Raw genomic sequence first — 25,820 nt, forward strand, 5'->3', positions numbered from 1 at the left:
ATAATAAAAAAAAATATTTGTCAGCCTCCTTTTGTCTAATTAAACATTGACACCGCACTTTAATTTATTTTGATTATTTTTTTTTTGTTTAGGGGGGATAACAGATAAAATCAGTATTATATTTATGTTAGATACAAACTCTTAGCTCTCAACTACACACGACGCACTAGCTGAGAGTACCAAGGATGGTTCACTATATTTGTTGTATGTTTTTCCTTTCATAAAGGTGCAGCTTCCTCAGGATCGGCTACTCCAAACAATACTGGAATCTCGACCCCTGACTATTTTTATTTCTAGTTGACTCAATGACACCTGTATCCTCACCAGTGCACAATTTTTCTCGTTCAGTATCGAGTAAACATTTGATCCTTCAGAATCTTCAAAACTCAGAGCGACGGGGGAGTGCTTCAAGCAGTCGTACGCCATCAAGATCAAACTCAACTGAATCGTCAAGTACACAGTCAACAGTCTTACCTGAGGTAAGCGGTAATTTATAATAGTAAATTAGCTTATTCTGGCAAATTAATTAGTTGAGGTATGGTCATTGAATTTACCTGTAACCAGAAAGTTCAAAGACCAAGGCCATGGACCAACAACCATTTCATTCCACGCTCAGAATGGACTGATAGTGGTCGGATGCAGTCAAGATAATACTCCACTAAATCACAAGGATATGTTCGAGGGATTTACCAAGAATAAAATCAGTCTCGTTTTACGCTGAGAATCTCGAAAGACACTTCTGAAAAACTTCTACTCTAACAGCCGAGGATCCCGACTCACCGGCTACTATTTTGCTCTAAAGGGCAAGGAGCTAGACTCACTGGCTCTTCGACAACCAAAAAACCTATGTCGTGTGGTTTCATGATTGCACTCCACTCTCTTTGCTCGTTACGTGATCTTGGCCTTTACAATTAAACCTAGCCGGCTTGGAAGAAGTGAACAGGAAGCCAGAAGGAGATGGGGCTCACGACGGTGAAGTTTGATCTGGGGCCAATTGAAGGGCTCAGAAAACACGGCCGTCGTTGAAATCATCAGTGGCTGGAGATCGTGGAGTCTGTTACCGTCGAGCGAAACCTCTGGAAGAAGACGTTTCGTCGTCTGCTTGGCGCAACGATGAGCCTGACTGTGGCTTAGGAAGTTGGCTCTTGATTCAGTCAGGTAGTTTTTGGGCTTCGACCTTCGTAAGGGGCCTCCGTTATGCCCGGACTGAGGCTTAGTCGTAGTACGGCCTCATCCAAGTCAATTTTTATAGATTTTGTTTTTGGCGTATCTTTTTGGAAAATTCTTGCTTACAACATTAGGATGATTCCAGGATTATCTTGAAAAATATAGTTATAACGCTTCTAACTTGAATAGTTTAGCTGTTATAGCTGATATAAAGGATCAGAGGACAGATACCCCCCTGCTACCCTCTTTCTCTAAGTTGTCTTTTTGGTTGCAACCATACGTCTTGCTAGAGAATTTCACAAAGGAAGGGGGACCATCCAGGCAGGGGGTTGTAAATTTACTACCTTTTGCAAATACTTAGGATTAAAGCTCTGGAATTTTCTAAGATGGAGGGGAAGTGAGTTTTAATGGGAGAACCACACTCCTGAAATCCCCCGAGCGGTGTTTATGGCTGTAGTACCACTGCCGTTTTTCACTGCCACTGGAAGGTCATTAGATCCACAATGCTAACTTTTCTCATACCAGATTCTCATACCGCTCTCTGCTCCAATTCTCTTTTACTCCGTTATAATCCTTTAGCAAGCAGCGAAGTTTATTATTTGTTTTTCGTTTCTACACTAAATACAATAAAGGTTATTTTTGTTCTGGGTGTAGTACAAAGAAGTCTTTGCAAAACACATAAAAATCTTTCAATGTGTTTTGTTACTTACTTAGTAGCCGGACAAAAATTTCGGAGAGGGGTGTCTTACCTGGTATACCCCCCTTTATTTGGCTTTGTATGGTGCATTATATTATTTTTGGCCAGAATTCGGTGGAGGGTTTGTTAAAAACCTTGAAAATAGGTGATTCAAGCAGAAAATATAGAAATCGTAAAAAATCGTATTTTGGGGATTGAGCCCTAAGACCATCCAATCCCTTTTGCATATTAAATAAAAAAAACAAGATTTTTCAACTGAAAGTAAGGAGTAACATTAAAACTTAAAACGAATAGAAATTACTTCGTATATGAAAGGGGCTGCTTCCTCATCAGCGCCCCGCTCTTTACGCTAAAGTTTGACTCTTTCTCTCAACTCTACTTTTTAAAACAGTAAAAAACTTTAGCGTAAAGAGCGCGGCGTTGATGAGGAAGCAGCCCCTTTCATATACGAAGTAATTTCTGTTCGTTTTAAGTTTTAATGTCGCTCCTTACTTTCAGTTGAAAAAACATGTTTTTTTTATTTAATTTCTGAACATTTTTGAATCAATGCATGTTTTGATTTTAGCTCTCCGCAGAGAAATAATTATAACGAAATTTGCATATTTTTTTTTTTTTTTGGGGGGGGGGGGCTAAATGGCTTTCTCATAATTTTGGTAGAATGATTTTGAGAAAAAAAGAGCGGGGGAGGAAGCCTAGTTGCCTTCCAATTTTTTGGTTAATAAAAAAGGCAACTAGAACTTTTAATTTTTTACGAATCTTTTTATTAGTAAAAGATATACGTAACTTATAAACTAGCTTACGTAAAGAATTTTTTATTCTCATGTTTTTATTACACATATGAGAGGGTTCGCCCCCTCGTCAGTACCTCTCTCTTTACACTAAATCTTAAATTTTGGCCCAATTCATTAAGAATGACCCCTGAATCACAAAAGCCGTAGAATAAATAGTTGACATTATTAAAAATACTTTAGCTTAAAGAGCGAGGTATTAGGAGGAGGTGAGCCCCTCATATGGGCAATAATTTCTTTTCGTTTTAAGTTTTAATGCTGCTCCTTACTTCCAGCTGAAAAAACCTTTTTCATATTTATTTTTTCATTGTTTTTTTTTTTTTTAATAATGCTAGTAAATCCTGCGCTCCCTTCATGGAAATTTTCTTCCCCCATGACAAATTCATCGATGGAAAGTTCCCCCAGTATATCCCCCTCTTTCCAAGCCCTCCCCCCCAACCAAAAAACCTCCTGAAAACACCTGTACACTTCCCAATAACCATTACTATATGTAAGCACTCGTCAAAGTTTGTAACTTGTAGCCCCTCCCTCGGGGACTGTGGAGGAGTAAGTCGTCCCCAAAGACATAGTTATAAGGTTTTTCGACTATCTTGAATAAAATGGCTATCTCAGAATTTTGATCCGTTGACTTTGGGAAAATAATTAGCGTGGGAGGGGGCCTAGGTGCCCTCCAATTTTTTGGTCACTTTAAAAGGGCACTAGAACTTTTTATTTCCGTTAGAATGAGCCCTCTCGCAACATTCTAGGACAACTGGGTCGATACGATCACCCCTGGGGAAAAAAAAAACAAATAAACACGCATCCGTGATCTGCCTTCTGGCAAAAAATACAAAATTCCACATTTTTGTAGATAGGAGCTTGAAACTTTTACAGTAGGGATCTCTGATACGCTGAATCTGATGGTGTAATTTGATTACATTACGCTGAATCTGATTCGTTAAGATTCTATGACTTGTAGGGGGTGTTTCCCCCTATTTTCTAAAATCACACAAATTTTCTCAGGCTCGTAACTTTTGGTGCGTAAGACTAAACTTGATGAAACTTATATATTTAAAATCAGTATTAAAATGCGATTCTTTTGATGTAGCTATTGGTATCAAAATTCTATTCTTTAGAGTTTTGGTTTCTATTGAGCCGGGTCGCTCCTTACTACAGTTCGTTACCACGAACTGTTTGATGTGTGAATATAAAGTTTAACCAATATTTTAAGGTCAGAGAACCGTTTTTTATAGATCACGGTTTTAAGGCTTGATGTTGTTGTTGAGAGGAATATTGAGAGGAATATAATTAAGCTGTCATGGCTACCCTCTTCAATTGTATATGAAAAGGTTAAACTTGGTTTATAATCGCTTTGATTTTTAGGAAATTCCTTATTTTTGATAAATTAATGATTTGAACGCTTTAGTTTATTTTTTTCAACGCGAAAAAGTATCTTTTCGTATGCTTTTAAATGACAACTAAAAAGAATGTGAAAATTCGTTGATTGGGAGCAAAATCGTCACTGTAATAAACAGTTCTAGGTCTTTTAGACAGGAGTATAAATTCAAAAAATGCAGGAGGGGGGGGAGAAGAAGGATTTGGCAAAATATCTTTTACTTGCCTGTTAAACGGAAACACTCAAGAAATATGTTGTGTAAGATCTAACAGAAGCCCGTTTCTTTTCCTGGATCGGTTATGATTTGCTTATTTTGAGGGAGAAAACTACGATAGATGCATGTTTTTATTAAATATGTAATATATAGAGGTGGCTAGGGGCTAGGTTAGGTATTTAATATAATACGTCCTTCGCGGCCTGCTTTCCACTATCCTTTGTCGTTGTTTACATTTTTTTGTCTCGAAAATGTTATATTATCATCATATTTTGGTTAGACTTAATTTTTTAATTTTAATTTTAATTTTTAATTTTCATTAGGCTTAAGCTAACTTCTCTTATTGAGTTGTTTCTGTTTAACCGATAAGTACTAAAGTTTTAAATGAGGATGTAAACAAATATTTTTCAAACCCAAAGAGGGGCAAATTATTTTTTTTTCGATTTTTTTTTCCAACTGAAACATTCAAAAATTTATATATTAAAAGCTTCCCCCCCCTAATTTTCGGGTCTGCTTTGAGGCAGATTCTTTTGAAAAGGCACTGGTCACTCTTTTGGAGCTTACAGAAAGGTTTTATTAAAGAATTCGAAGTTCTAATATAATAGTTTTCTTCACATCTTGAGTGACGAAAAAATTTTTTCCTTAAAAAAAAGCTTATTAATAGCAGTTAAAAACCCTGAAGCACATTTATTTATTTTTTTCACTTTCGTATAAATTTATTTAATGTGTCATAAAACCTTTTCAATTACCTTAGTCAATTCATACATATCTAAAAAATCTCTTTCCCGTACCTGGTACCTATTTGGTACTATTTTTCTTCTATGAAGCCCTCAAGATCCTCGAATGTTATTTTATCTTCCGCGAAAACAGCAAGTGAAGAGCAAAACAGTAAGAGCCTCAACTTAATTTTGGTGGTAATCTAAACTGATACGACCTTTCAAATACAGCCAGCACAATTTGTTGTGAAATATATCCCCTTTTGAATCATCGGAATAAATTTATAAACTCCTAGAGCTCTCCATCTTCCATCTCTAACAAATCTACTTTCTTTTATAAAGCTCTAAGGAGGATCTTCGAAAACTATTTCTTCTCCCGTATAAATAACAAGTAAGGACATGAACCTGAGTTTAATTTGATGGTAATCCAAACTGATAAGATCCTTCTAATGTAACCTGCAAAATCATGTTAAGTAATATCTCACCTATTGGATTATCCGAGCCTGTTCATACAACTTCAAAAATTCTCTCCATTTCCCATCCCTGGGATTTCTATTTTCTTTTCTTCTATAAGCTCTAAAGATCACCGAAAATTATTTTATCTTCCGCGAAGATAACAAATAAGATATGAACCTCAATTTAGTTTTGGGGTAATCAAACAGTTCGTGGTAACGAACTGTAAGTAAGGAGCGACCCGACTCAATATTAACTGAAACTCCAGAAAACAGAATTTTGATAGTAATAGATATATCAAAAGAATTAGATTTTTACACCGATTAAATAAAAAAACAAGTTTTTTTAATGAAAGTAAGGAGCGACATTAAAACTTAAAACGAACAGAAATTACTCCGTATATGAAAAGGTTTTCCTCCTCAACGTCTCGCTCTTTACGCTAATGTTTGACTCATCCTCTTAACTCTACTTCTTAAAACAGTAAAAAACTTTAGCGTAAAGAGCGGGGCGTTGAGGAGGAAAAGCCCTTTTCATATAAGGAGTAATTTCTGTTCGTTTTAAGTTTTAATGTCGCTCCTTACTTTCATTTAAAAAAACTTGTTTCTTTTATTCAATTTCTGGACGTTTTTAAGTTAATGCATGTTTTGATCTTGGCTCTCTGCACATAAATAATTAAAATGTAATTTGCATATATTTTTTTTGGCTAAACAGCTTTCTCCTAGTTTTAATCGGAAGATTTTGAGAAAAAAAAGAGCGAGAGAGGAAGTCTAGTTGCCCTCCAATTTTTTTTATTATTTAAAATGGCAAATAGAACTTTTTATTTTATACTTACATTTTCATTAGTAAGAAATATACGTTATTAAACGAATTAATTTACGTAACGAACTTCTATATTCGTATGTTCTTATTGCGTAAATGAGGGGGTTCACCCTTCGTCGACACCTCGCTCTTTACACTAAAGCTTAAATTCTGTCCCAATTCCTTAAGAATGACCCTTGAATCACAAAGGCTGCAGAATAAATAGTTGAAATTACCAAAAATACTTTAGCGTAATGAGCGAGGTATTACGAGGAAGTAAACCCCTCATACGCGTAATGAATTTCTGCCTGTTTCAAGTTTTAATGCTGCTCCTCACTTTCAGTAGAAAAAAATTTTCATATTTGTTTTTTCATTGTTTTTTTTTTAAATAATACTAAAAAAATCCTGCACCCCCTTCATTGAAAGTCTCTTCCCAATTGAGAAGTTTTTCCATGGAAAGATCTTCCCACGTACCCCCCCCCACCTCAACTCTCCCTCCCAAACCAAAAAAAAACCTGAAAACGTCCGTACACTTCCCAGTAACCATTACTATATGTAAACAAAGGTCAAAGTTTGTGACTTGCAATCCCTCCCACGGGGACTGCGGGGGAGTAAGTCGTCCCTAAACACATAGTTATTAGGTTTTTCGACTATGGTGAATAAAATGGCTATCTCAGAATTTTGATCCGGTGACTTTGGGGAAAAAATGAGCGTGGGAGGGGGCCTAGGCGCCTTCCAATTTTTTGGTCACTTAAAAAGGGCACTAGAACTTTCAATTTCCGCTTGAATGAGCCCTATTGCGACATTCTAGGACCATTGGGTCGATATGATCACCCCTGGGGAAAAAACAAACAAATAAACACGCATCCGTGATTTGTCTTCTGACAAAAAATGTGAAATTCCACATTTTTGTAGATAAGAGCTTGAACTTCTACAATAAGGTTCTCTGATACGCTGAATCTGATGGTGTGATTTTCATTAAAATTGTATGACTTTTAGTGGGTTTTTCCCCTAATTTCTAAATTGAGGCAAATTTTCTCAGGCTCGTAACTTTTGATAGGTAAGACTAATCTTGATGGAAGTTATATATTTAAAATCACCATTAAAATGGAATTTTAAATGCAATTCAAAATGCCTCCAAAATTGGAGGGCGAAATTGGAGGGCCTACCAAGCCAGTTTTCCTCCAAAATTGTCAAATCAAAATTTTAAGATAGCCATTTTGTTCAGCATGGTTGAAAAGCCCAATAACTATACCTTTGGAGATATCATGACCCCCACAGCCCCTGGGGAAATGTGTTTAAGTTATAAAATTTGTCCACCGTTAACTTATAGTATCTACTACTGGGAAGTATGCATACATTTTCGGATGGGGAGGAGAGGAAGAATTTTTGGCTGGGAGGATCATGCAACGGGAGAATTGTAACCGGAGGCGGAAGTTTCCTGGGTTTGAACTACTCAGGGGAAATTTTATACTAGGGGAATTTTCCAGAATTCCTCTACGAACTACTGGTACTTTCGTCTTATAGCCACCCCACTCAAGATCTTGTATCGCGAACATGAAACAATATCCGGTTTTCATTGTCTTTGCACCAGACAATATTAGCTTCGGTGTGGTTGGAAATTACATTGTAGCTATATTTTATTTAAATATTCAGTTGGTATTTTAGTTAGGTTAGGTTAGTTTAGGCTACGTATTTAATATAATGCGGTCTGGGCTGCCCCCTTCCATAGTTATTTCTTGTAGTTTTCATGATTTTGCTGATAAAGTATATATTTTCATCATATTTTGTTTTATTTACTTAGAATTCACCAAACTTCACTTCTCGACAGAACTTGAGTGTGGTGACTATAAGACGCAAGTACCGAAATTTCTTTCTAAGTCTTACTTTCTCTTTACCGACGCAATTTTACGCGTGGATCTGTTAAGGGTAATTATCAGGGGTAATTTTTCCCAGGGATTGAATTGTCCAGAGCCTATTTTTATGGTAGGGGGATTTTTCCGTGGAAGCGGAGCCAGAAATCCTGACATCATTTAAAAAAAAAGCGTCAGAAATTAAATAAAAAACAGGTTTTTTCAACTGAAAGTAAGGAGCAACATTAAAACTTTGAATGAACAGAAATTATTACATATATGGGGTGGTGGCCCCTCCTCAACCTAATTTTTGACCTAATTCCCTCACTATTTAACCTAATTTTTGATTTTCCTCCCAATTTTTTAAAGGTGGCTCTTGAAACGCAAGGGTCGTTAATTACAACAATAGGTAACTTTTTTTTTAGAACAACAAGTGCCGAAAAACTTTAGCGTGAAGAGCGAGGTGTTTAGCGGGGGGTAATTCCCCTCTTATACTTAATAATTTCTGTTCTTTTTAAGTTTTGATGTTTCTTCTTATTTCAGTTGAAAAAAATGTATTTTTTTTATTTAATCCATGCTGAGACGACCCTTCAAATACAGTGTGCAAAATTATGTTATGTAATATACCACCTTTTGGACTATCTGAGCCGGTTCATACAATTTCGAAAATTCTCTCCATTTCCAATCGCTTGCACATCTATTTTCATTTCTTCCATAAGCTCTAAAGATATTCTAAAATTATTTTATCTCCCGCAAAAACGACAAGTAAGACATGAACCTCAATTTATTTTGGTAGTAATCAAACAGTTCGTCGTAACGAACTGTAATTAAGGAGAGACCCGGCTCGATAGTAGCCGAAACTCTGAAAAGAGGAGTTTTGATACCAAAAGATACATCAAAAGAATTGGATCTTTATCCTGATTTTAAATATATAACTTTCATCAATTTTAGTCTTACCCATCCTAAGTCAAGATCCTGAGAAAATTTGCCTTATGCTCGAAAAAAGAGGAAGACACCCTCTAAAAGTCATACAATCTGAGTGAAAACCACACCTTCAGATTCAGCGTATAAGAGAACCCTACAGTAGAGGTTTCAAGCTCCTATCTGAAAAGTGGAATTTTGTATCTTTTACCAAAACAAATGATCACGGATGCGTGTTTTTTTTCCAGGGCTGATTGTATCGACCCAGTGGTTCAAGAATATCGCGAGAGGGCTCATTTAAATGGGAATTGAAAGTTCTATGGCCCTTTTTAAGTAACAAAAAAAAATTGGCGGGCAACTAGGCCCCTTCCCACGCCTATTTTTCCCCAAAATCTCCGGATCAAAATTTTGAGAGAGCCATTTTGTTCAGCATAGTCGAAAAATCTAATAACTATGTCTTTAAGGATGTCTTAATCCCTCACAGTCCCCGGGGGAACGGCTGCAAGTTATGAGTTTTGCCCATTGTTTACCTATAGCATTGGTTTTTGGGAAGTATACAGAAGTTTTCAGGAAAATTTCTTAGTGTGGGGGATCGGGGGAGGGAGTTACATGGGAGTATCTCTCTATGAAGGATTAAAAAAGAAAATTTTTCCATGAAGGGGGTCCTAGATTTCCCAGCATTATTTAAAAAGAACGATCAGAAATTAAATGAAAAAAACAAGCTTTTTTCAACTGAAAATAAGGAGCAACATTAAAATTTAAAAGCGAACAGATATTATTAGGTATATGAGAGGGTTCGCCTCTCGTCAAAACCTCACTCTTAACGCTAAAGTGTTTTTAGTACTTTCAGATTTATTCTAATTAAACGGCCTTTGTGATTTAGGGGGTCATGCTTAAATAATTGGAACAAAATTTGGACTTAAGTGTAAAGAGCGAGGTATTGGCGAGGGGACGAACCCACTCGTATGTGTAATAATTTCTGTTTGTTTTAAGTTTTAATGTTACTCCTTACTTTCAGTTGAAAAACTTGTTTTATTTTTATTTTATTCCAAACTTGGACAAGCCTTCAAGTACAGGCTGCAAAATTATGTTATATCCAACCGCGCCATTATTTGGCGCGGTTGGCGCCAACTCGGACACTTGGTTTATCTTATTCAAAACCGCCTATTTTATATCAAGAATTGGATTGGTATGAAGTAAGCATCTAAACGTAATCTCTTAGGCACCAATAGTTTAGTTCAAGATGAGTGAAATATTTGTTGGCTTCAATCCAACGGTATTAGTGCCTCCCAATAGCATGCATTTAATTATTATTAAATGCATTGAAATTATGTATTTCAGCCTATTATTTCTAACTATGTAATTTCCAACCGTGCCAAAGCTAATATTGTCTGGTGTAAAGACAATGAAAACCGGTTATTGTTTCATGTTCGCGATACAAGATCTTGAGTGCGGTGGCTATAAGACGAAAGTATCAATAGTTCGTAGAAGAATTCTGGAAAATTATGTTATACGACATGCCATCTTTTGAATTATCGTAACTAATCTACAAAACTTCCACAACTCTCTCGTTTTCCCATCACAAGCATATCTATTTTTATTTCTAAAAATCGTTTTAGAATTATTTTATTTATTTGTATTTTATCTGTTGACGTTTTTTTATCTGCAATTATGCGACAAATTGTAATGGAACATTATGGTAATTATCTGTTAGCCAGCACACACTCGAGAATTTGGATCTATAGGTACGGGGCTGAAAAACTGAGACGCTTGGGAAGATAGGATACGTATAATTTGGACTGTATATTAGCACATTAGGGTTGGGGGGATGGGGGGTTAAGTACAGCGGGGCTGCATGCAAAGTGTAACCTAGCTTAACCAAAATATCTACTAAATATTTATTAACATATAGCTACAATGATTTTATAGATCCAAAGTCTCGAGTGTGTACTGGCTAACAGATAAGTACCGAATATATTATTATTCATTATGAACTATTATTTATTCTAAATGTATTGTATATCTATCATAATTGCGGTATGATAAAGCGGAAATGTATTATTTTGATTCTCGTTTTTCAATGCAGCCCATTGCTGAACGTTAATAACCGTGAATAACCGTGTATATATGTTACCGTGAATGTCCGAAATCTGGTTAATGTCGACATTCACTTACGAATGTTCGAAATACCTTTTTCTCTGCTTCGATTCAATTAGCTTTGCGAATCAGCTTTTTCAGTCTTATCCAAGCTATGACGGTAAAAGTTAAAGTTAGGTTAGATTGTTAGTTTAGGTTAAACTTGGTTATAAATATCAGAAATGGGTTAATAGCCTAAGCTAACCCAATCTAACTTAACCTGTCGTCATCAAACCTTGCACTAAACTGAAAAAGTTGACTGGCAACGCTGAGTAAATCCCAGGAAAAAAAAGTATTTCAGACGTTCACGGTAACGTATATACGAATTCCGTGAATATTGACCAAAGTGTCACCCAAGCAAGTTAGTTATTGCATAATGCATTGAAAAATCAAGTGATACGAGCACATATCACCTTTGGGCGAACGCATCAATTGCCAAACAACAACAATACAAGCTTTATTTTACCATTTACCATTTAATTATCATTTATATTACCATTAATATTACCATTACCATTTGATTACCATTAGCCATTAAACCGTTAACCATTAATTAAATTACCATTTAATTACCCTTTAATATTACCATTTAATTACCATTTAAATACCATTTAAATACAAGCTTAGATTACCATTTCCTCCAGCAAAAATAACAAGTGAAGCTATAAGCTGAAATTTAATTTGGGGATGTTCAAAACTGATGCTCTTCAAATCTAGGCCCTTCAGCTATAGCTTGTTAAGTCTAGGATTAGTGACTTGCCATCATTTGGCTTATCGTTGCCGATTCATATAACTTCAAAAAGTCTCTTCGTTTCGTGTTGCAGATAAATCTATCTTTTCTTCTAAAAACCTTGGAGGATTTTCGTGAATTACCTTATCTCCTGTAAAAGGAACAAGCGAAGACACGAACCTCAATTTAATTTGGTGGTAACCCAAAGAGATATTGCCATATGAGGAACACAAAAATGTCTTGAATCTTACGCTAAGGAAGGAAAAATCAAGTAGATTGGAAAGTGAAAAATACATATTCTCCTTCTTTTTCACAGACTATAAACTATTTTCTCTTTTCAAAGTTATCTCTAAAGACCAAGAAAAGAAAATGCTAGAAATACCCATTTTCAAACATCGTATGTGCCATGTTGCACGTGCCACACACGGTGGAAGTTTGCATTGTGTGGCGTGAATAAGAATGAAGTGGCAGAAGTGCGCCTACACATGCTGCAAAGTGTACCACGCGTGGTTGAGCATGTCGTGCTCTGAGATGTGCACCAGGTGTTGGAGACTCAGTGGCCCCTAACCCCTATGTGATTTCTATACTAAGAGGAGAATCAGTGGCTGTTTTAGGGGGACAGATGGGGCGTAGAAATTTTAGGGACGCATAATTTCATATAAATGGCAGTCTTTTATTACTTTAAGGTTGCACTCTTTGTATGTAGTGATTTAGTGCCTGCTGCTGCCTTCCCTTTTCTTCAAGGTAGAGGTTTACCCTGACCAAGACCTGCCAGCCAATGAAAGCCTACTTTGGGAGTCGTGGAACTGGAATGCCTATACTTGGAACTTGGAAGAGACGATGGGGTAAAAGACACAACTCGTAGATAGTTCAGCTTTGAAACCGACTGTAACTAGAGTGGTTAGAGGAACACCATTGGAGAGTTCGAGTAACCTCCACTTTTCTATCATGTACAATGAGCTGGAAGAGTCTACCAATAACCTCCATATCAACTGCCGTTGGAGACCTAAATCAGCCCCCAGTGGGGGCAGATAAAACGGCATTTCCTAAGAGAATTACCTCATACTTTACATAAATAATCTAATGGTTATAATCATTTTTTAATTTTTGAAATTTTACTTTTATATAGACAAAGTAGGAAGCGTAGTTAATAAATGAAAATAATTGTTAAATTATTGATTAATAAATAAATATAGATAAATTAAAATAATTAGATAGTAATAATAACTAAATTAGGAAATTAATAATTAAAACATGAATTATCAATTAATGAATAGATATGAAGTATTTTATTGATAAATAAAATTTTTTTTCAAATTTGTCCTGAAGGTTTTTGGGGGACAAGGGGGACGGTAGTCAAGATTTCACCGCAGACGCAAGAGAGACTAGAACCACCACTGAGGGAGAGAGAGGGATGAGATCAAAACAAGCACACTGAGCTATTGAGGTTTGGAGCGTATGGGGTTGTAAGTCACATAGGTATATGCGAGTAGACCTTTATTAAAGGAGAGTAATTATAGGGCTAAATTATGCACTATACAAAGCTCAAAATAAAAACTAACCTTTTTTGTCTGCTAATATAAATTCTACTGTTGTTTCGGCGATAACTGGCTAAGAGCAATTGCTTGTTGATAGATGAAATGAAAAATATATTGATCGACGGAAAACAAGCTATTTTAATCTTAAGAGACTTGTTACGCTAGCACATTTTTGGTTTTGCTTCGTTTGGAATTTTGATCTAGTTTTAGTTTTATTGCGTTTAAACGCTAAAATTCTGCATACGATTGATTAAGGGGCCAATATATAATTAGCGGAAAATAATGAGATAGCTATGCCTTGACCAAAAAAATCTTGCAAGAATCTAATGGACCCAAAAGATTTACTACTACGCGGAGATAGACCTTGTTCTTGAAATACTCAGGACATCAAACTAAAAACATTTTTCATCCCTGCCTAGACCAGAAATGTTTATCCTTATGCCTGAAAAGCTGGATCTTCTAAGATTTTCCGCACTTCCGAGTTATATGGTACACACTCGAGAATTTCATCGAGAATTGAAGATGAGGCAATAACCAAACTTCACCAAACTTCACTTCTTTAGTGTGTACTATATAGTACGGAAGTACCGATTTTTTTTTCGTCGATCCAAAATTATGATGTTTTTTGAGCAATATCATATTTTAGTAAGTGTCGTCATGTTCAACTGGTTAAAATAGCTAAGAAAAACAAATAAGTTAAGTTCGAGAATACTTTTCATCTGTGAAAATTCAACATTCTGTTGATCCCCAAAGACAACTAAATCTTCAAAATAAAGCTCTATTTTCTTAAGCTGCCTGCTGCCATAGGATTTAGCTTAATTTCGGCTGGTTTTTTCAGCCACTTTTTTGCACCCACTGCATAGAGAAGCAGCGTAAATGCATATGGAAGTTGTTTTCATTAAAATTAATATCCCAATTAATCTTAATTATAAATTTATTTTTGTAGATTCGCAGGTTCCACTTAACATATATAAAAAAAAAAATCGAAATTCATTTCCAGTGCCCTTGGTACTTTTAGCCCATTATTAAGGGTCCATTATTTATATATCGTAAAGATGATAAGAATCATGTAAATTAAATGAAAAAATATAGTTTTAGTCTTATAAATATAAAACAATAGATTTAAAAACTAGTATAAATGGAAATATCATAATATTTTTGAGAAAAATGTTCAACTTCAGAGCTTATTGTATGTGCTTTTTACCCTTTCTGAAGCTTCTAATGTGGATAGATAGCAAGGTATTTGCAAGTAATCCTTGTTTTAAATTGTGTATGTTTCTACCTAACCGATTCAAACAACCAGAACTCATTTTTCACAGTCTTTGGTACTTTTAACACATTACTATTGGTCCATTATTGATTTATTGGTCCATTATCTAAGCCTTCCTAGAGGAGTGATTAGCGGATGAAATCCATTGTCCACGAGGGCAGGGTTTGAGTTCTGGCTATTTTGTTTTTGGGAGGTCTGTGATTTGACTCTGTAAGGTCAGCCAGGGTCGGCCCAGCGCTAGATGTGCACCTGGAGGAATATTGGGTAAACAAGAAGAGTGTGCGAAAGTACGTTTTTTTTTTCAATATAAAATCGAATTACTGATTTTCCCAAATTTTCTAAGATATAGCCTATATGGTTGTGTATATTTCTACATACCCTAATCAAACAATCAGATTTTATTTCCACTGTCTTTGTCACCTTGAGTGTATGTCAGATGGAGAGACCAAATACCTCCGCATTGATTACCTATTGGGTATGTTTCCACATACCCAATTCAAACAATCAGACTTTATTTCCACTATCTTTGGCGCCTTGAGGGTATGTCAGATGGAGAGACAAAATACCTCCGCATTGATTACCTATTGGGTATGTTTCCACATACCCAATTCAAACAATCAGACTTTATTTCCACTGTCTTTGGCACCTTGAGTGTATGTCAGATGGAGAGACCAAATACCTCCACATTGATTACCTATTTGGTATGTTTCCACATACCCAGTTCAAACAATCAGACTTTATTTCCACTGTCTTTGGCACCTTGAGTGTATGTCAGATGGAGAGACCAAATACCTCCGCGTTGATTACCTATTGGGTATGTTTCCACATACCCAATTCAAACAATCAGACTATATTTCCACTGTCTTTGGCACTTCGAGTGTATGTCAGACCAAATACTTCCGCATTTATTACCTATTGTGTTTGTTTCTATACCTAATTTTGAACTAGCACAAGAAATGCTGACCTGATTAATTTTTTTATATGAAATTTTATGCACGTGAAATAATAAAAGTTTTTAGCTCACAACTTTTTTTTACATGTAAATTTTCTGTTTCTCTTTGGGTAAAAACACATATTTCCCTTGTGTTGAACAATTAGGCTGTAGCCTAAAACATCATATAAGAAGTGAAAAAGAATGACTGTAACTGAATCTGGAGTACCGGTGTGCTGGTTGTCATTTCTATATTATGTACCAATTTGTGTTTCACATATTTTATTTAAAATATAATAAAATACTTACAGTGATATATAAATAATATACAAAAATACATATTCCTAAAAGTGTATAAATAATGACAAAGACCACAGTGATTTTCCAACATGCAAATAGCAAAAGTTTGAACAATGAGGAATTATTTTAAGACAGTGAAATCTAGAAAGAACTAAATGAATGGTTGGTTTTTGTTTTAATTTTAATTTATTTGGTTATAATTCTAATTTCATTTGTATTTATTTGTTTTGGAGAAGATAGCTCTTAGATATAGAGCCCAAATATTCGTTTAGTTTCGTCTAAACTTCACTGTTTTAAAATGATTCCTCGTTATTTTACCTTTTTTGTGTATATAATTGCCTATATAATACATGTTTTTATATTTTGAGAAATATTTATATAATCTGAAGCTTTTTTTGATTTTGCACACTTTTATCTTAATTCGGTCTAACTTCAGATAAAAGCAAATTTGCCCATATGTTATCATTTTGTATTTATAATTGTAACATTATTAAAAGAATTATTAAATAAATTTGCTGAATAGGTAATTATGGGTGTTTGGTTTAGGTGTTTAGTGAATTTATTTTTTACATAGCTTTTATTAGCAATCGAGTTTAATTATGCATAAAAATTGTTTTTATGCTGATGTTAATTTATAAAATGTATTTTTATATTTGTATTTGAATCTGGTTTAACTTTATTTCAGATTTCATTTAATATTAGGTAAATCAAATGAACAGCCAAGGTTGTGATTATTTTTTCAGTGTGTTTTTTCAATCAATTTTTGTCTTGCTCATCATAATTTCCCTTGCTAGACTCTGAAAGCCACATGTTTACATTCTTGAATTTGCCCCGCTACTAATTTACGAACTCCAAGTATATAATACTTTGACAATCATTTGGTGTTTTTCCCACCAAATCATTACAGATGGTATTCTTCTAGGTGACGAATGACCAAGCTTTTGCTAGCTCTATATTGCATATGCTATTGCTTGAAAGTGGGAATTCGATTGTCAGAGACAGGAACGTTCAAGGACGAATTGTGAAACGAACTCTGATTGGATCGGATCTGGTCGATTGGCTGCTATCAATATCTAGTGCTTTTCAAAACAGGTCGCATGCATGCAGCTTATTACAAGTACTACTGGAGGAGGGGGTGCTAGAAAATAGTAAGTACCCTGGAAATATTTACTGAAAATTGGTAATTTTAGTGAGTTCCATTCAAGTACACACAATTTTTTTCTAAAGGGAAAGTGGGGGAGGCAAATGCTAAGTAAAAGACACATATTATACAAGAAGTTGAAGTAAATCGTAAGAGTTCTTAAATTATATGTAAACGGGCCTTAATATACCCCTCTCTATCTCTGACTGCTGTCGGTTGGCAAAACGTGAAAAAAAGAAAACTAATCTGTTTAAATGTATGTTTTTAGCTGGTAAAGAAAAAGTGTCACTGGCGATATCATTTATGTACTTTATATTTAAGACTTTTATATACTAGTTTTCCAAAAGTAAAGGGATCCAAATAAAATCCATTTTTTTGGTTCTTTGGGCCCTCAATGGCCTATATCTAAAGATTACAGATATTTTATTTTTACAACCCCTACTAACCGTGCTGATCTCCGTTTCATGGACCTTCAGCCAGGAAGTGTAATGAGGGGGAGCTAGCCATCCTGTGTTTTCGCACACCTTACCTTTTTAGCTTCCCCAGATTCTTCCAGGTACCCATTTAGATATAGGCCAAATTCGGCTGAGATTATGAAGTCGGTGCACTGACTCCCGTCCAAACCAAATAACCAGAGACACCAGGATTTGAGCCCTTATCCTTACGGACAAGTGTTCTCAAGTCTAGCATGCTAACTTCTTGGCTAGGACAGTTAATAAAGAGATCCTACATGACCCAGAGAAATTTATATTAAAAGAAATGGGAACCAAAGATTTTGCATATCGATAGCCGTTAGATCCTCGAGAGCCTAACCGGCTAAAACAAACTTATTTGGAAAGAAAACAAACTATAAAAATGATTTCTTTTAATAGCCAGTAGACCCTTAAGAGTCTCTTTGGTCGAAAGAAGTTTATTTAAAAAAAAGAAGGACAGAAAAAACCCAGAATTCTGATAGTCATTATGCCATCAAGAGCCTACGTGAAAGAGAAATATCGTTCTTAAAAAAAAGATGTAATTTTTTTATAATTTTAATAGCCACTATGTACTCAAGACCCAGCATGACCAAAAGAAGCTTATGCTGCAAGAAAAGGCACCAAAAAGCTGAGCATTTTAATAGCCAGTAGGCCCTCGAAAGCCTACATGACCAAAAGAAATGTATTCTCGAAGAAAAAGAACTTTAAAATTGTTTTTTTGTTTCAATAGCCTCTGGGGATTCAGGTTAGGTTAATAACGAACAGATCCATAATAAATGAAAAGAAAGGGTGGAAAAGTCAAAATAACAACGATTATTAATTCGAGGCTGCTGTTGGGCAAGGTAGTTCAACGGAGAAAAGACAAACAACCTGCCGAACTGATTGCACAGGTAACACTCAGTTTGTGTGGCATTGTTGAATGATGGTTTGGGTCAATGCATTTGGCAAACAGAGTTGTTGGACTGAGAAGTCTGAAATGACAAAAGAGATTCTAAGAAATTACATCTTTTATAAATTTTACGGTTTAAACTTTGGGTCTTAGAATTCGAAAAAGTAGGCTAACAAGAAGAACTTGAATTTACAATTGAATAATTCCATACATTAATTAAAAAGAAATGAAAATTTTGAAAAACAGTTGAAACTTCTAATAAGACAGAGAAGGTCTATGAAAAAGAGATTAACTTGTAGAAATAATAATAATAATAAAGTCTAAAAATTTTGGCTTCAGATTTGGAGCTCTCTATCAACGGTAACAAAATGAAAGAAAGGAGAAAAAGGAAAACTTGGTTAAAACATAAAAATACGAGAAAAAAACAAAAAGGAAGAAAATGACGATAAAACACCTCAACACTAGACACAAAAAAAGGGCAACTCACATTTAAACATTCAAATTCGGAAATCAACGTAGCAATACAATTTTACGATACAACGATACGGTTTATTTTTTCAATTTCACCTGATGCATTTTTAAAATCATTTTATCTTATCATCAACAAACTGAGCTTTTATAAAGCCTGTCACTTGGTATAGTGGTTCGTATTAATTGACAAATAGCCTTATTAAGAGTCTTAACTTTTTGGACAATAACATGTAAAAGTGAATCGCGTTAGTTGTGCTAATTTTGAAAGTCACTTTTTTTTTCAATTCAACCTACCCCTGGTTCCCACTGCTGCGTCAATCCCGATACGATTTTTTTTCTGACGGAACAGACGTACGACAGAATCGGATTGAGGTTCACAAAGAAATGCAGACTTTTGCGTCGCTGCAACAAACTCTAGAAACACCTAACTAGCTGTTCAATCAGCTCCTTGACTTTGGTTATGACTTTTTTTTTAATCAGAAAAACACATGCGATTTGTCGTATGAGTTGAAATTATTTAATGCATCCGACATTGCAGCGAAACCGATGGTTTTGCGTCGTTTGTCGCACGGTTTGTGTCATTTGTCGCATGTCGCAGGATTTTGCGCGGAATCGCAGTAGTGGGAACTATGGGCTAGTATTCAAGCAATACCCGGTTACTATTTCTGAATCACTTATTGGTTCGAAAGGACAATAAGGCGTGGTCTTTTCTGATCGTCTACTAAAAAAGAGAATGTCTACTAAAAAAGAAAATAATAATCGAGAGGCGGTCTAGGAATCTTTTAATCGTCGCATATGCGAGTACGAAAAGACGAAATCTATTCTCCCCGATTTGTGCCCAAGCTTCCTAAAGTTTAGAAAACGTATGACCACTACTACACTATTTAAGACGGTAGATTACTCCCTTATACAAACAGAACAGCTTTGACTAAGGAAATTGCTTCCAGTTCCAAAACCTATTAAGAAAGATGCATTGTTGATAGACCTTATGGGACATGGGAGATGAATGTCTATTTCCTTTAATAGCTTTGTTTTGTATATCATGTTAAAGGTAGATAGTCTCGAGAGAATTTTGTTTTTATTGGTAAAGATTGGTTTATGGAAAGAAAGAGATTGGTTGACTCAAAGGATTCTTCATAGACAAGAGTTGTCTTACTTTTTGTCTCCTTGAGAACATCTTGGACTGCTGTGCATATCGCACACTTCCACCACCTGTGGCATAGTTCTGTCACGTTTGGAACATTGTCGCCACGCTTGGTGGGCTCTACATAGTGAACAGGTACGTGGATTCTGAAAGCTAGTGATCTCTGTTCTCGAATATCTGTATTTACTTCAGTTGCATTGGTTTTAGTTTATTTGGTACTTGTTAAATATTAAATAGAAAACTAGTTTTTAACTGAAAGTAAGAAGCGACATTAAAACTTAAAACCAACAGAAATTACTCCGTATATGAAATGGGTTGTCCCCTCCGCAATCCCTCACTCTTTACGCTAAAGTTTTTAATTGTTTTAAAAAGTAGAATTGTGGCAAACAATCGAACTTTAGCGTAAAGAGGGAGGGATTGCGGAGGGATTTTAAATCCCGGATGACATTGGGGGGAGTTGGAGGGGGAAACCTAAAATCTTGGAAAACACTTAGAGTGGAGGATCGGGATGAAACTTAATGGGAAAAATAAAACCAAGTCCCAGAAACATGATTGACATAATCGGAACTGATTCGCTCTCTATGGGGTAGTTGGGGGGGGGGAGTAATTCTTAAAAATTAGAAAAAAATGAGGTATTTTTAACTTACGAACGGGTGATGGGATCTCAATGAAATTTGATTTTTAGAAGGATATCGTGTCTTAGAGCTCTATCCCGACCGGATCTGGTGACATTTGGGGGGATTTGGGTGGGGGAAACCTAAAACTTGGAAAACACATAGAGTGGAGGGATCGGGATCAAACTTGGTGGGAAAAGTGAGCACAAGTCCTAGATACATGATTGACATAACCGGAACGGATCCGCTCTCTTTGGGGTAGTTGGGGGAGGGGTTAATTCTGAAAAATCAGAAAAAATGAGGTATTTGTAACTTACGAACGGGTGATCGGATCTCAATGAAATTTGACATTTAGAAGGATATCGTGTCTCATAGCTCTTATTTTTAATTCTGACCGGATCTGGTGACATTGGGAGAAGTTTGGGGTGGGGGAACCTAAAATCATGGAAAACGCTTAGATTGGAGGGATCGGGATGAAATTTGGTGGGAAAAATAAGCAGAAGTCTTACACGCGTGATTTAAATAATTGGAACGGATCCGCTCTATTGGGGGGGGGGGGTAATTCTGAAAAATAAGAAAAAAATACGTATTTTTAACTTGCGAAGGAGTGATCGGATCTTCATGAAACTTCATATTTAAAAGGACCTCGTAACTCAGATCGCTTATTATAAATCTCAACCGGATCAAGCGTAATTGGGGGGGGGCAGTTGGGGAGACCGGAAATGTTAGAAAATACTTAAAGTGGTGAGATCTGGATGAAACTGGATGGGAAGAATGGAAACCTGTCTAAGATACTTGACTGACATAACCGGACCGGATCTGCTCTCTTTGGTGGAACTGGGGGGAAGGGTAATTTTGAAAATTGAGGTATTTGTAACTTATGAAAGGGTGACCAGATCTTAATGAAATTTGATATTTAGAAGGATCGTTTGCTTTAAAGTTCTAATTTTAAGTTCCGACCAGATCCTGTGACATTGGGGGGAGTTGGAGGGGGAAACCAGAATTCTTGGAAAATGTGAAAATTGGGGTATTTTTATCTTACGAATAGATGATCGGATCTTAATGAAATTTGATTTTTAGAAGGAATTCATGTCTCAGAGCTCTTATTTCAAATCCCGACCAGATCTTTTGACATCGGGGGGAGTTGGAGGGGAATATCTTGGAAAAACACTTGGAGTGGAGGAATCGGGATGAAGCTTGGTGGATAGAATAAACAAATGTCCTTGATACGTGATTGACAGAATCGTAGTGAATTCGCTCTCTTTGGAGGAGTTGGGGGGAGGGGTTCAGTGATTTGGCGAGTTTGGTGCTTCTGGACGTGCTAGGACGATGAAAATCGGTAGGCGTGTCAGGGAGGTGCACAATTTGACTTGATAAAGTCGTTTCCCAGATTCGACCATCTGAGGGGCTAAATGGAGAGGAAAAATTAGAAAAAATGAGGCATTTATAACTTACGAGGGTGATCGGATCTTAATGAATTTTGATATTTAGAAGGACATCGTGAGTCAGAGCTCTTATTTGAAATCCTGACCGGCATTAAGCCTCTTATTTTCCTTTTTAAATCAATCTATTGATTCATATAATTTTGTTAGAGCTCATACCATATGATCTCTTGGCTCTTAGCTCTTCTCGCCTCATCACAAGTGCCATATGAGCTCTTAGCTCTTGTTTTTTGGCTAAATGGCTTTCTCGTAGTTTTGATCGAATGATTTTGAGAAAAAAGGGAACGGTGGAGGAAGCCTAGTTGCCCTGCAATTTTTTGGTTACTTAGAAAGGTAACTAGAACTTTTGATTTTTTACGAATGTTTTTATTAGTAAAAGATAAATGTAATTTATAAATTAGCTTACGTAACGAACTTTTGTAATCTCATGTTTTTATTACATATATGAAGGGTTCACCCCCTCGTCAGTACCTCGCTCTTTACGCTAAAGATTAAATTTTGTCCCAATTCATTAAGAATGACCCCTGAATCACAAAAGCCGTAGAATAAATAGTTGAAATCACTAAAATATTTTAGCGTAAACAGCGAGGTATTAGGAGGAGGTGAGCCCCTCATATGCGTAATAATTTCTGTTTGTTTTAAGTTTTAATGCTGCTCCTTACTTCCAGTTGAAAAAACTGTTCATATTTATTTTTTCATTGTTTTTTTAATAATGCTAGAAAATCCTGCGCTCCCTTCATGGAAATTTTCTTCACCCATGACAAATTCCTCGATGGAAAGTTCCCCCAATGTATCCCCTCTTGGCAACCCCTCCCCCAACCAAAGAATCCCCCTGAAAACGTCTGTACACTTCCCAATAACCATTACTATATGTAAGCACTGGTCAAAGTTTGTAAATTTTAGCCCCTCCCACGGGGACTGTAGGGGAGTAACTTGTCCCCAAAGACATAATTATAAGGTTTTTCGACTACGCTGAATAAAATGGCTATCTCATAATTTTGATCCGTTGACTTTAGGAAAATAATTAGCGTGGGAGGGGGCCTAGGTGCCCTCCAATTTTTTGGTCACTTAGAAAGGGCACTAGAACTTTTCATTTCCGTTAGAATGAACCCAATCGACACATTCTAGAACCACTAGGTCGATACGATCACCCCTGGAAAAAAAACAAAACAAAAGAAACAAACAAACAAATAAACACGCATCCGTGATCTGCCTTTTAGCAAAAAATACAAAATTCCTCATTTTCGTAGATAGGAGCTTGAAACTTCTACAATAGGGTTCTCTGATACGCTGAATCTGATGGTGTGATTTTCGTTAAGATTCTATGACTTTTAGGGGGTGTTTCCCTCTATTTTCTAAATAAAGCAAATTTTCTCAGGCTCGTAACTTTTGATGGGTATGACTAAACTTGATGAAACTTATACATTTAAAATCAACATTAAAATGCGGTTCTTTTTGATGTAGCTATTGGTATCAAAATTCCATTTTTTTGAGTTTTGGTTACTATTGAGCCGGGTCGCTCCTTACTACAGTTCGTTACCACGAACTGTTTGAGATTCATGTTTAAATATTAATTTAAAGATGCAAGTATGCACTAATTCCAAAGCCGTATCCATACAGAGGGTTAGAGGGGTTCCCCCCACCCCCACCCTCAAAAAATGTCCGATTCGTAAAAACGAAATTAAAATGAATATAAGCAAATTTTTTTATGTGTTTTTTAAAGTTTTTGTAACCCCCCTAAAAATGCTTTTGTAAACCCTTCTCCCCCCAAAAAAAATCCTGGTTACGGCCCTGACTCATCTTTTGTTTTCTATTTTTTTCTTTCCGCAATCCCTGATTAGACCCAGATTACCGATAAAAATATCCAAAATGAGTCTGACAGTGACTTGAGATGAGTCTGACAAAATGAGCCTCACAGAGGGATATGAACAAAGGCAATTTGTATTTCTTGATTTAATAATGTGAAAACAAAACAAAAAACGTTTTTTTTAAATGAAAGTAAGGAGTGACATTAAAACTTAAAACGAACAAAAATTACTTCGTATATGAAAGGGGCTGCTTCCTCATCAACGTCCCGCTCTTTACGCTAAAGTTTGGCTCTTTCTCTCAACTCTACTTTTTAAAACAGTAAAAAACTTTAGCGTAAAGAGCGAGACGTTGATGAGGAAGCAGCCCCTATATACGGAGTAATTGTTGATGTCGCTCCTTACTCTCATTTAAAAAAAACTTTTTTTTGTTTAATTTCTGGACGTCTTTTAATTAATGCATTTTTTATCTTGGCTCTCCACGCATAAATAATTAAAACGAAATTTTCATATTAATTTTGTTTTGGGCTAAATGAATTTTTCATAGGTTAATCGGAAGATTTTGAAAAAAAAGGAGCGAGAGAAGAGGCCTAGTTGCCCTCCAATTTTTTGATTACTTAAAAAGGCAACTATAACTTTTAATTTCTTACGAACGTATTCATAAGTAAAAAATATACGTAACTTACGAACTAACTTACGTTGCGAACTTCTATATTCGTATGTTTTTATTGCTTATATGAGGGGGCTCACCCCTCGTTGATACCTCGTTCTTTGCACTAAAGCTTAAATTTTGTCCCAATTGCTTAAGAATGACCCATGAATCACAAAGGCCATAGAATAAATAGTTGAAACTACTAAAAATACTTTAGTGTAAAGAGCGAGGTATTGCGAGGAGGTAAACCCCTAATAGATAGATAGATAGTGTATTTCAAAAACCCGTGGGCCATATACACACAAAAATATAAATAAATAACAAACAACCAAGGAAATTAACAACAGTACGAACACGCACAAAAAAACAGAATTCAACGCAAAAAGTACCTAATCCAACTACAAAAGAAATTAATCATATAAAACTTTTTCTTCTTATTAAAGATTTATCTATATATACTCCCACTCGAAATATTGTGGTCGGGTTACTATTTTGTAGAATACCCGGAAGCATCAAATAAATTCCATGCAAATAAATTTCCCGTAAATCCAAGAGCACCGGGCATTTTCGGAGAAAATGATCCAAGTCTTTATCCTCATCTTTGCAAAGGGGACAAACATACCGCCTATCAGGACCATAATTTTTTCTTGTCGAACGTTTTTGCCTGTTCTGGATTGGAAGACAGTTCGCCCTAAGCTGAACACAATGACGTAGAGTCATAGCCGGTAAATTAAACTTAAAATAAACCTCCTCTCCTAAACTAGATTTTGCCTGATTATAATTTTGTAGAGTTGTAGAATCTAAAACCAAGGCCTGACAGTGCTGAATTTCCTGACTCTCTAATATAAATCGTACCTGGCTTTCTAAATTTGTTGGTACATCATGAGAGCAAAGACCATTATTCCATAAATAAGGCATTCCTACTTTTTCTAGTAATGATTTAATTTGGGATGGCCACGAGGTTTTTAAGCCACATTTCAACATCTCTTCATATGCCACTCTTACTAGTCTATCTTCATTACTCTTAGTTAACTTCAACCAGAATCTAAGCATTAAAATATATCTACGTAGCTTTAAAGAAAACAGGCCCATATCACATTTCAGAATCTGTGAATGAGTTCTCTGATGTAGGCCAAACACTCTTTTATAATACTGGAGCTGAAGGGACTCCAGTTGCTGCACCGTTTCTTCACCCCATATCTCTGCTCCATATTCTATCACGGGTAAAATTTTTGTGTTAAATATTCTTTTATGCATTTTTAGGTTTTTGATCCCCATTATCGTCGGGTTTCTAAATATAGC

The 25,820-nt window shown here is 35.8% G+C and overlaps 1 protein-coding gene across 3 annotated transcripts in view; it reads left to right on the forward strand.

The window, feature by feature from the left end:
* Nucleotides 1–25,820, forward strand: part of LOC136026532 (rap guanine nucleotide exchange factor 4-like) — a 788,659-nt gene that overhangs the window by 124,889 nt on the left and 637,950 nt on the right. For all 3 annotated transcript variants that reach the window (XM_065703199.1, XM_065703201.1, XM_065703204.1), the window contains 2 exons: nt 298–479; nt 16,810–17,035. In XM_065703199.1, the coding sequence (XP_065559271.1) occupies nt 298–479; nt 16,810–17,035 (408 nt within the window). The remainder of the gene's footprint in view (nt 1–297; nt 480–16,809; nt 17,036–25,820) is intronic.

This window comes from Artemia franciscana, chromosome 4 (genome assembly GCF_032884065.1).
Source record: "Artemia franciscana chromosome 4, ASM3288406v1, whole genome shotgun sequence".
Lineage (NCBI taxonomy): Eukaryota > Metazoa > Arthropoda > Branchiopoda > Anostraca > Artemiidae > Artemia > Artemia franciscana.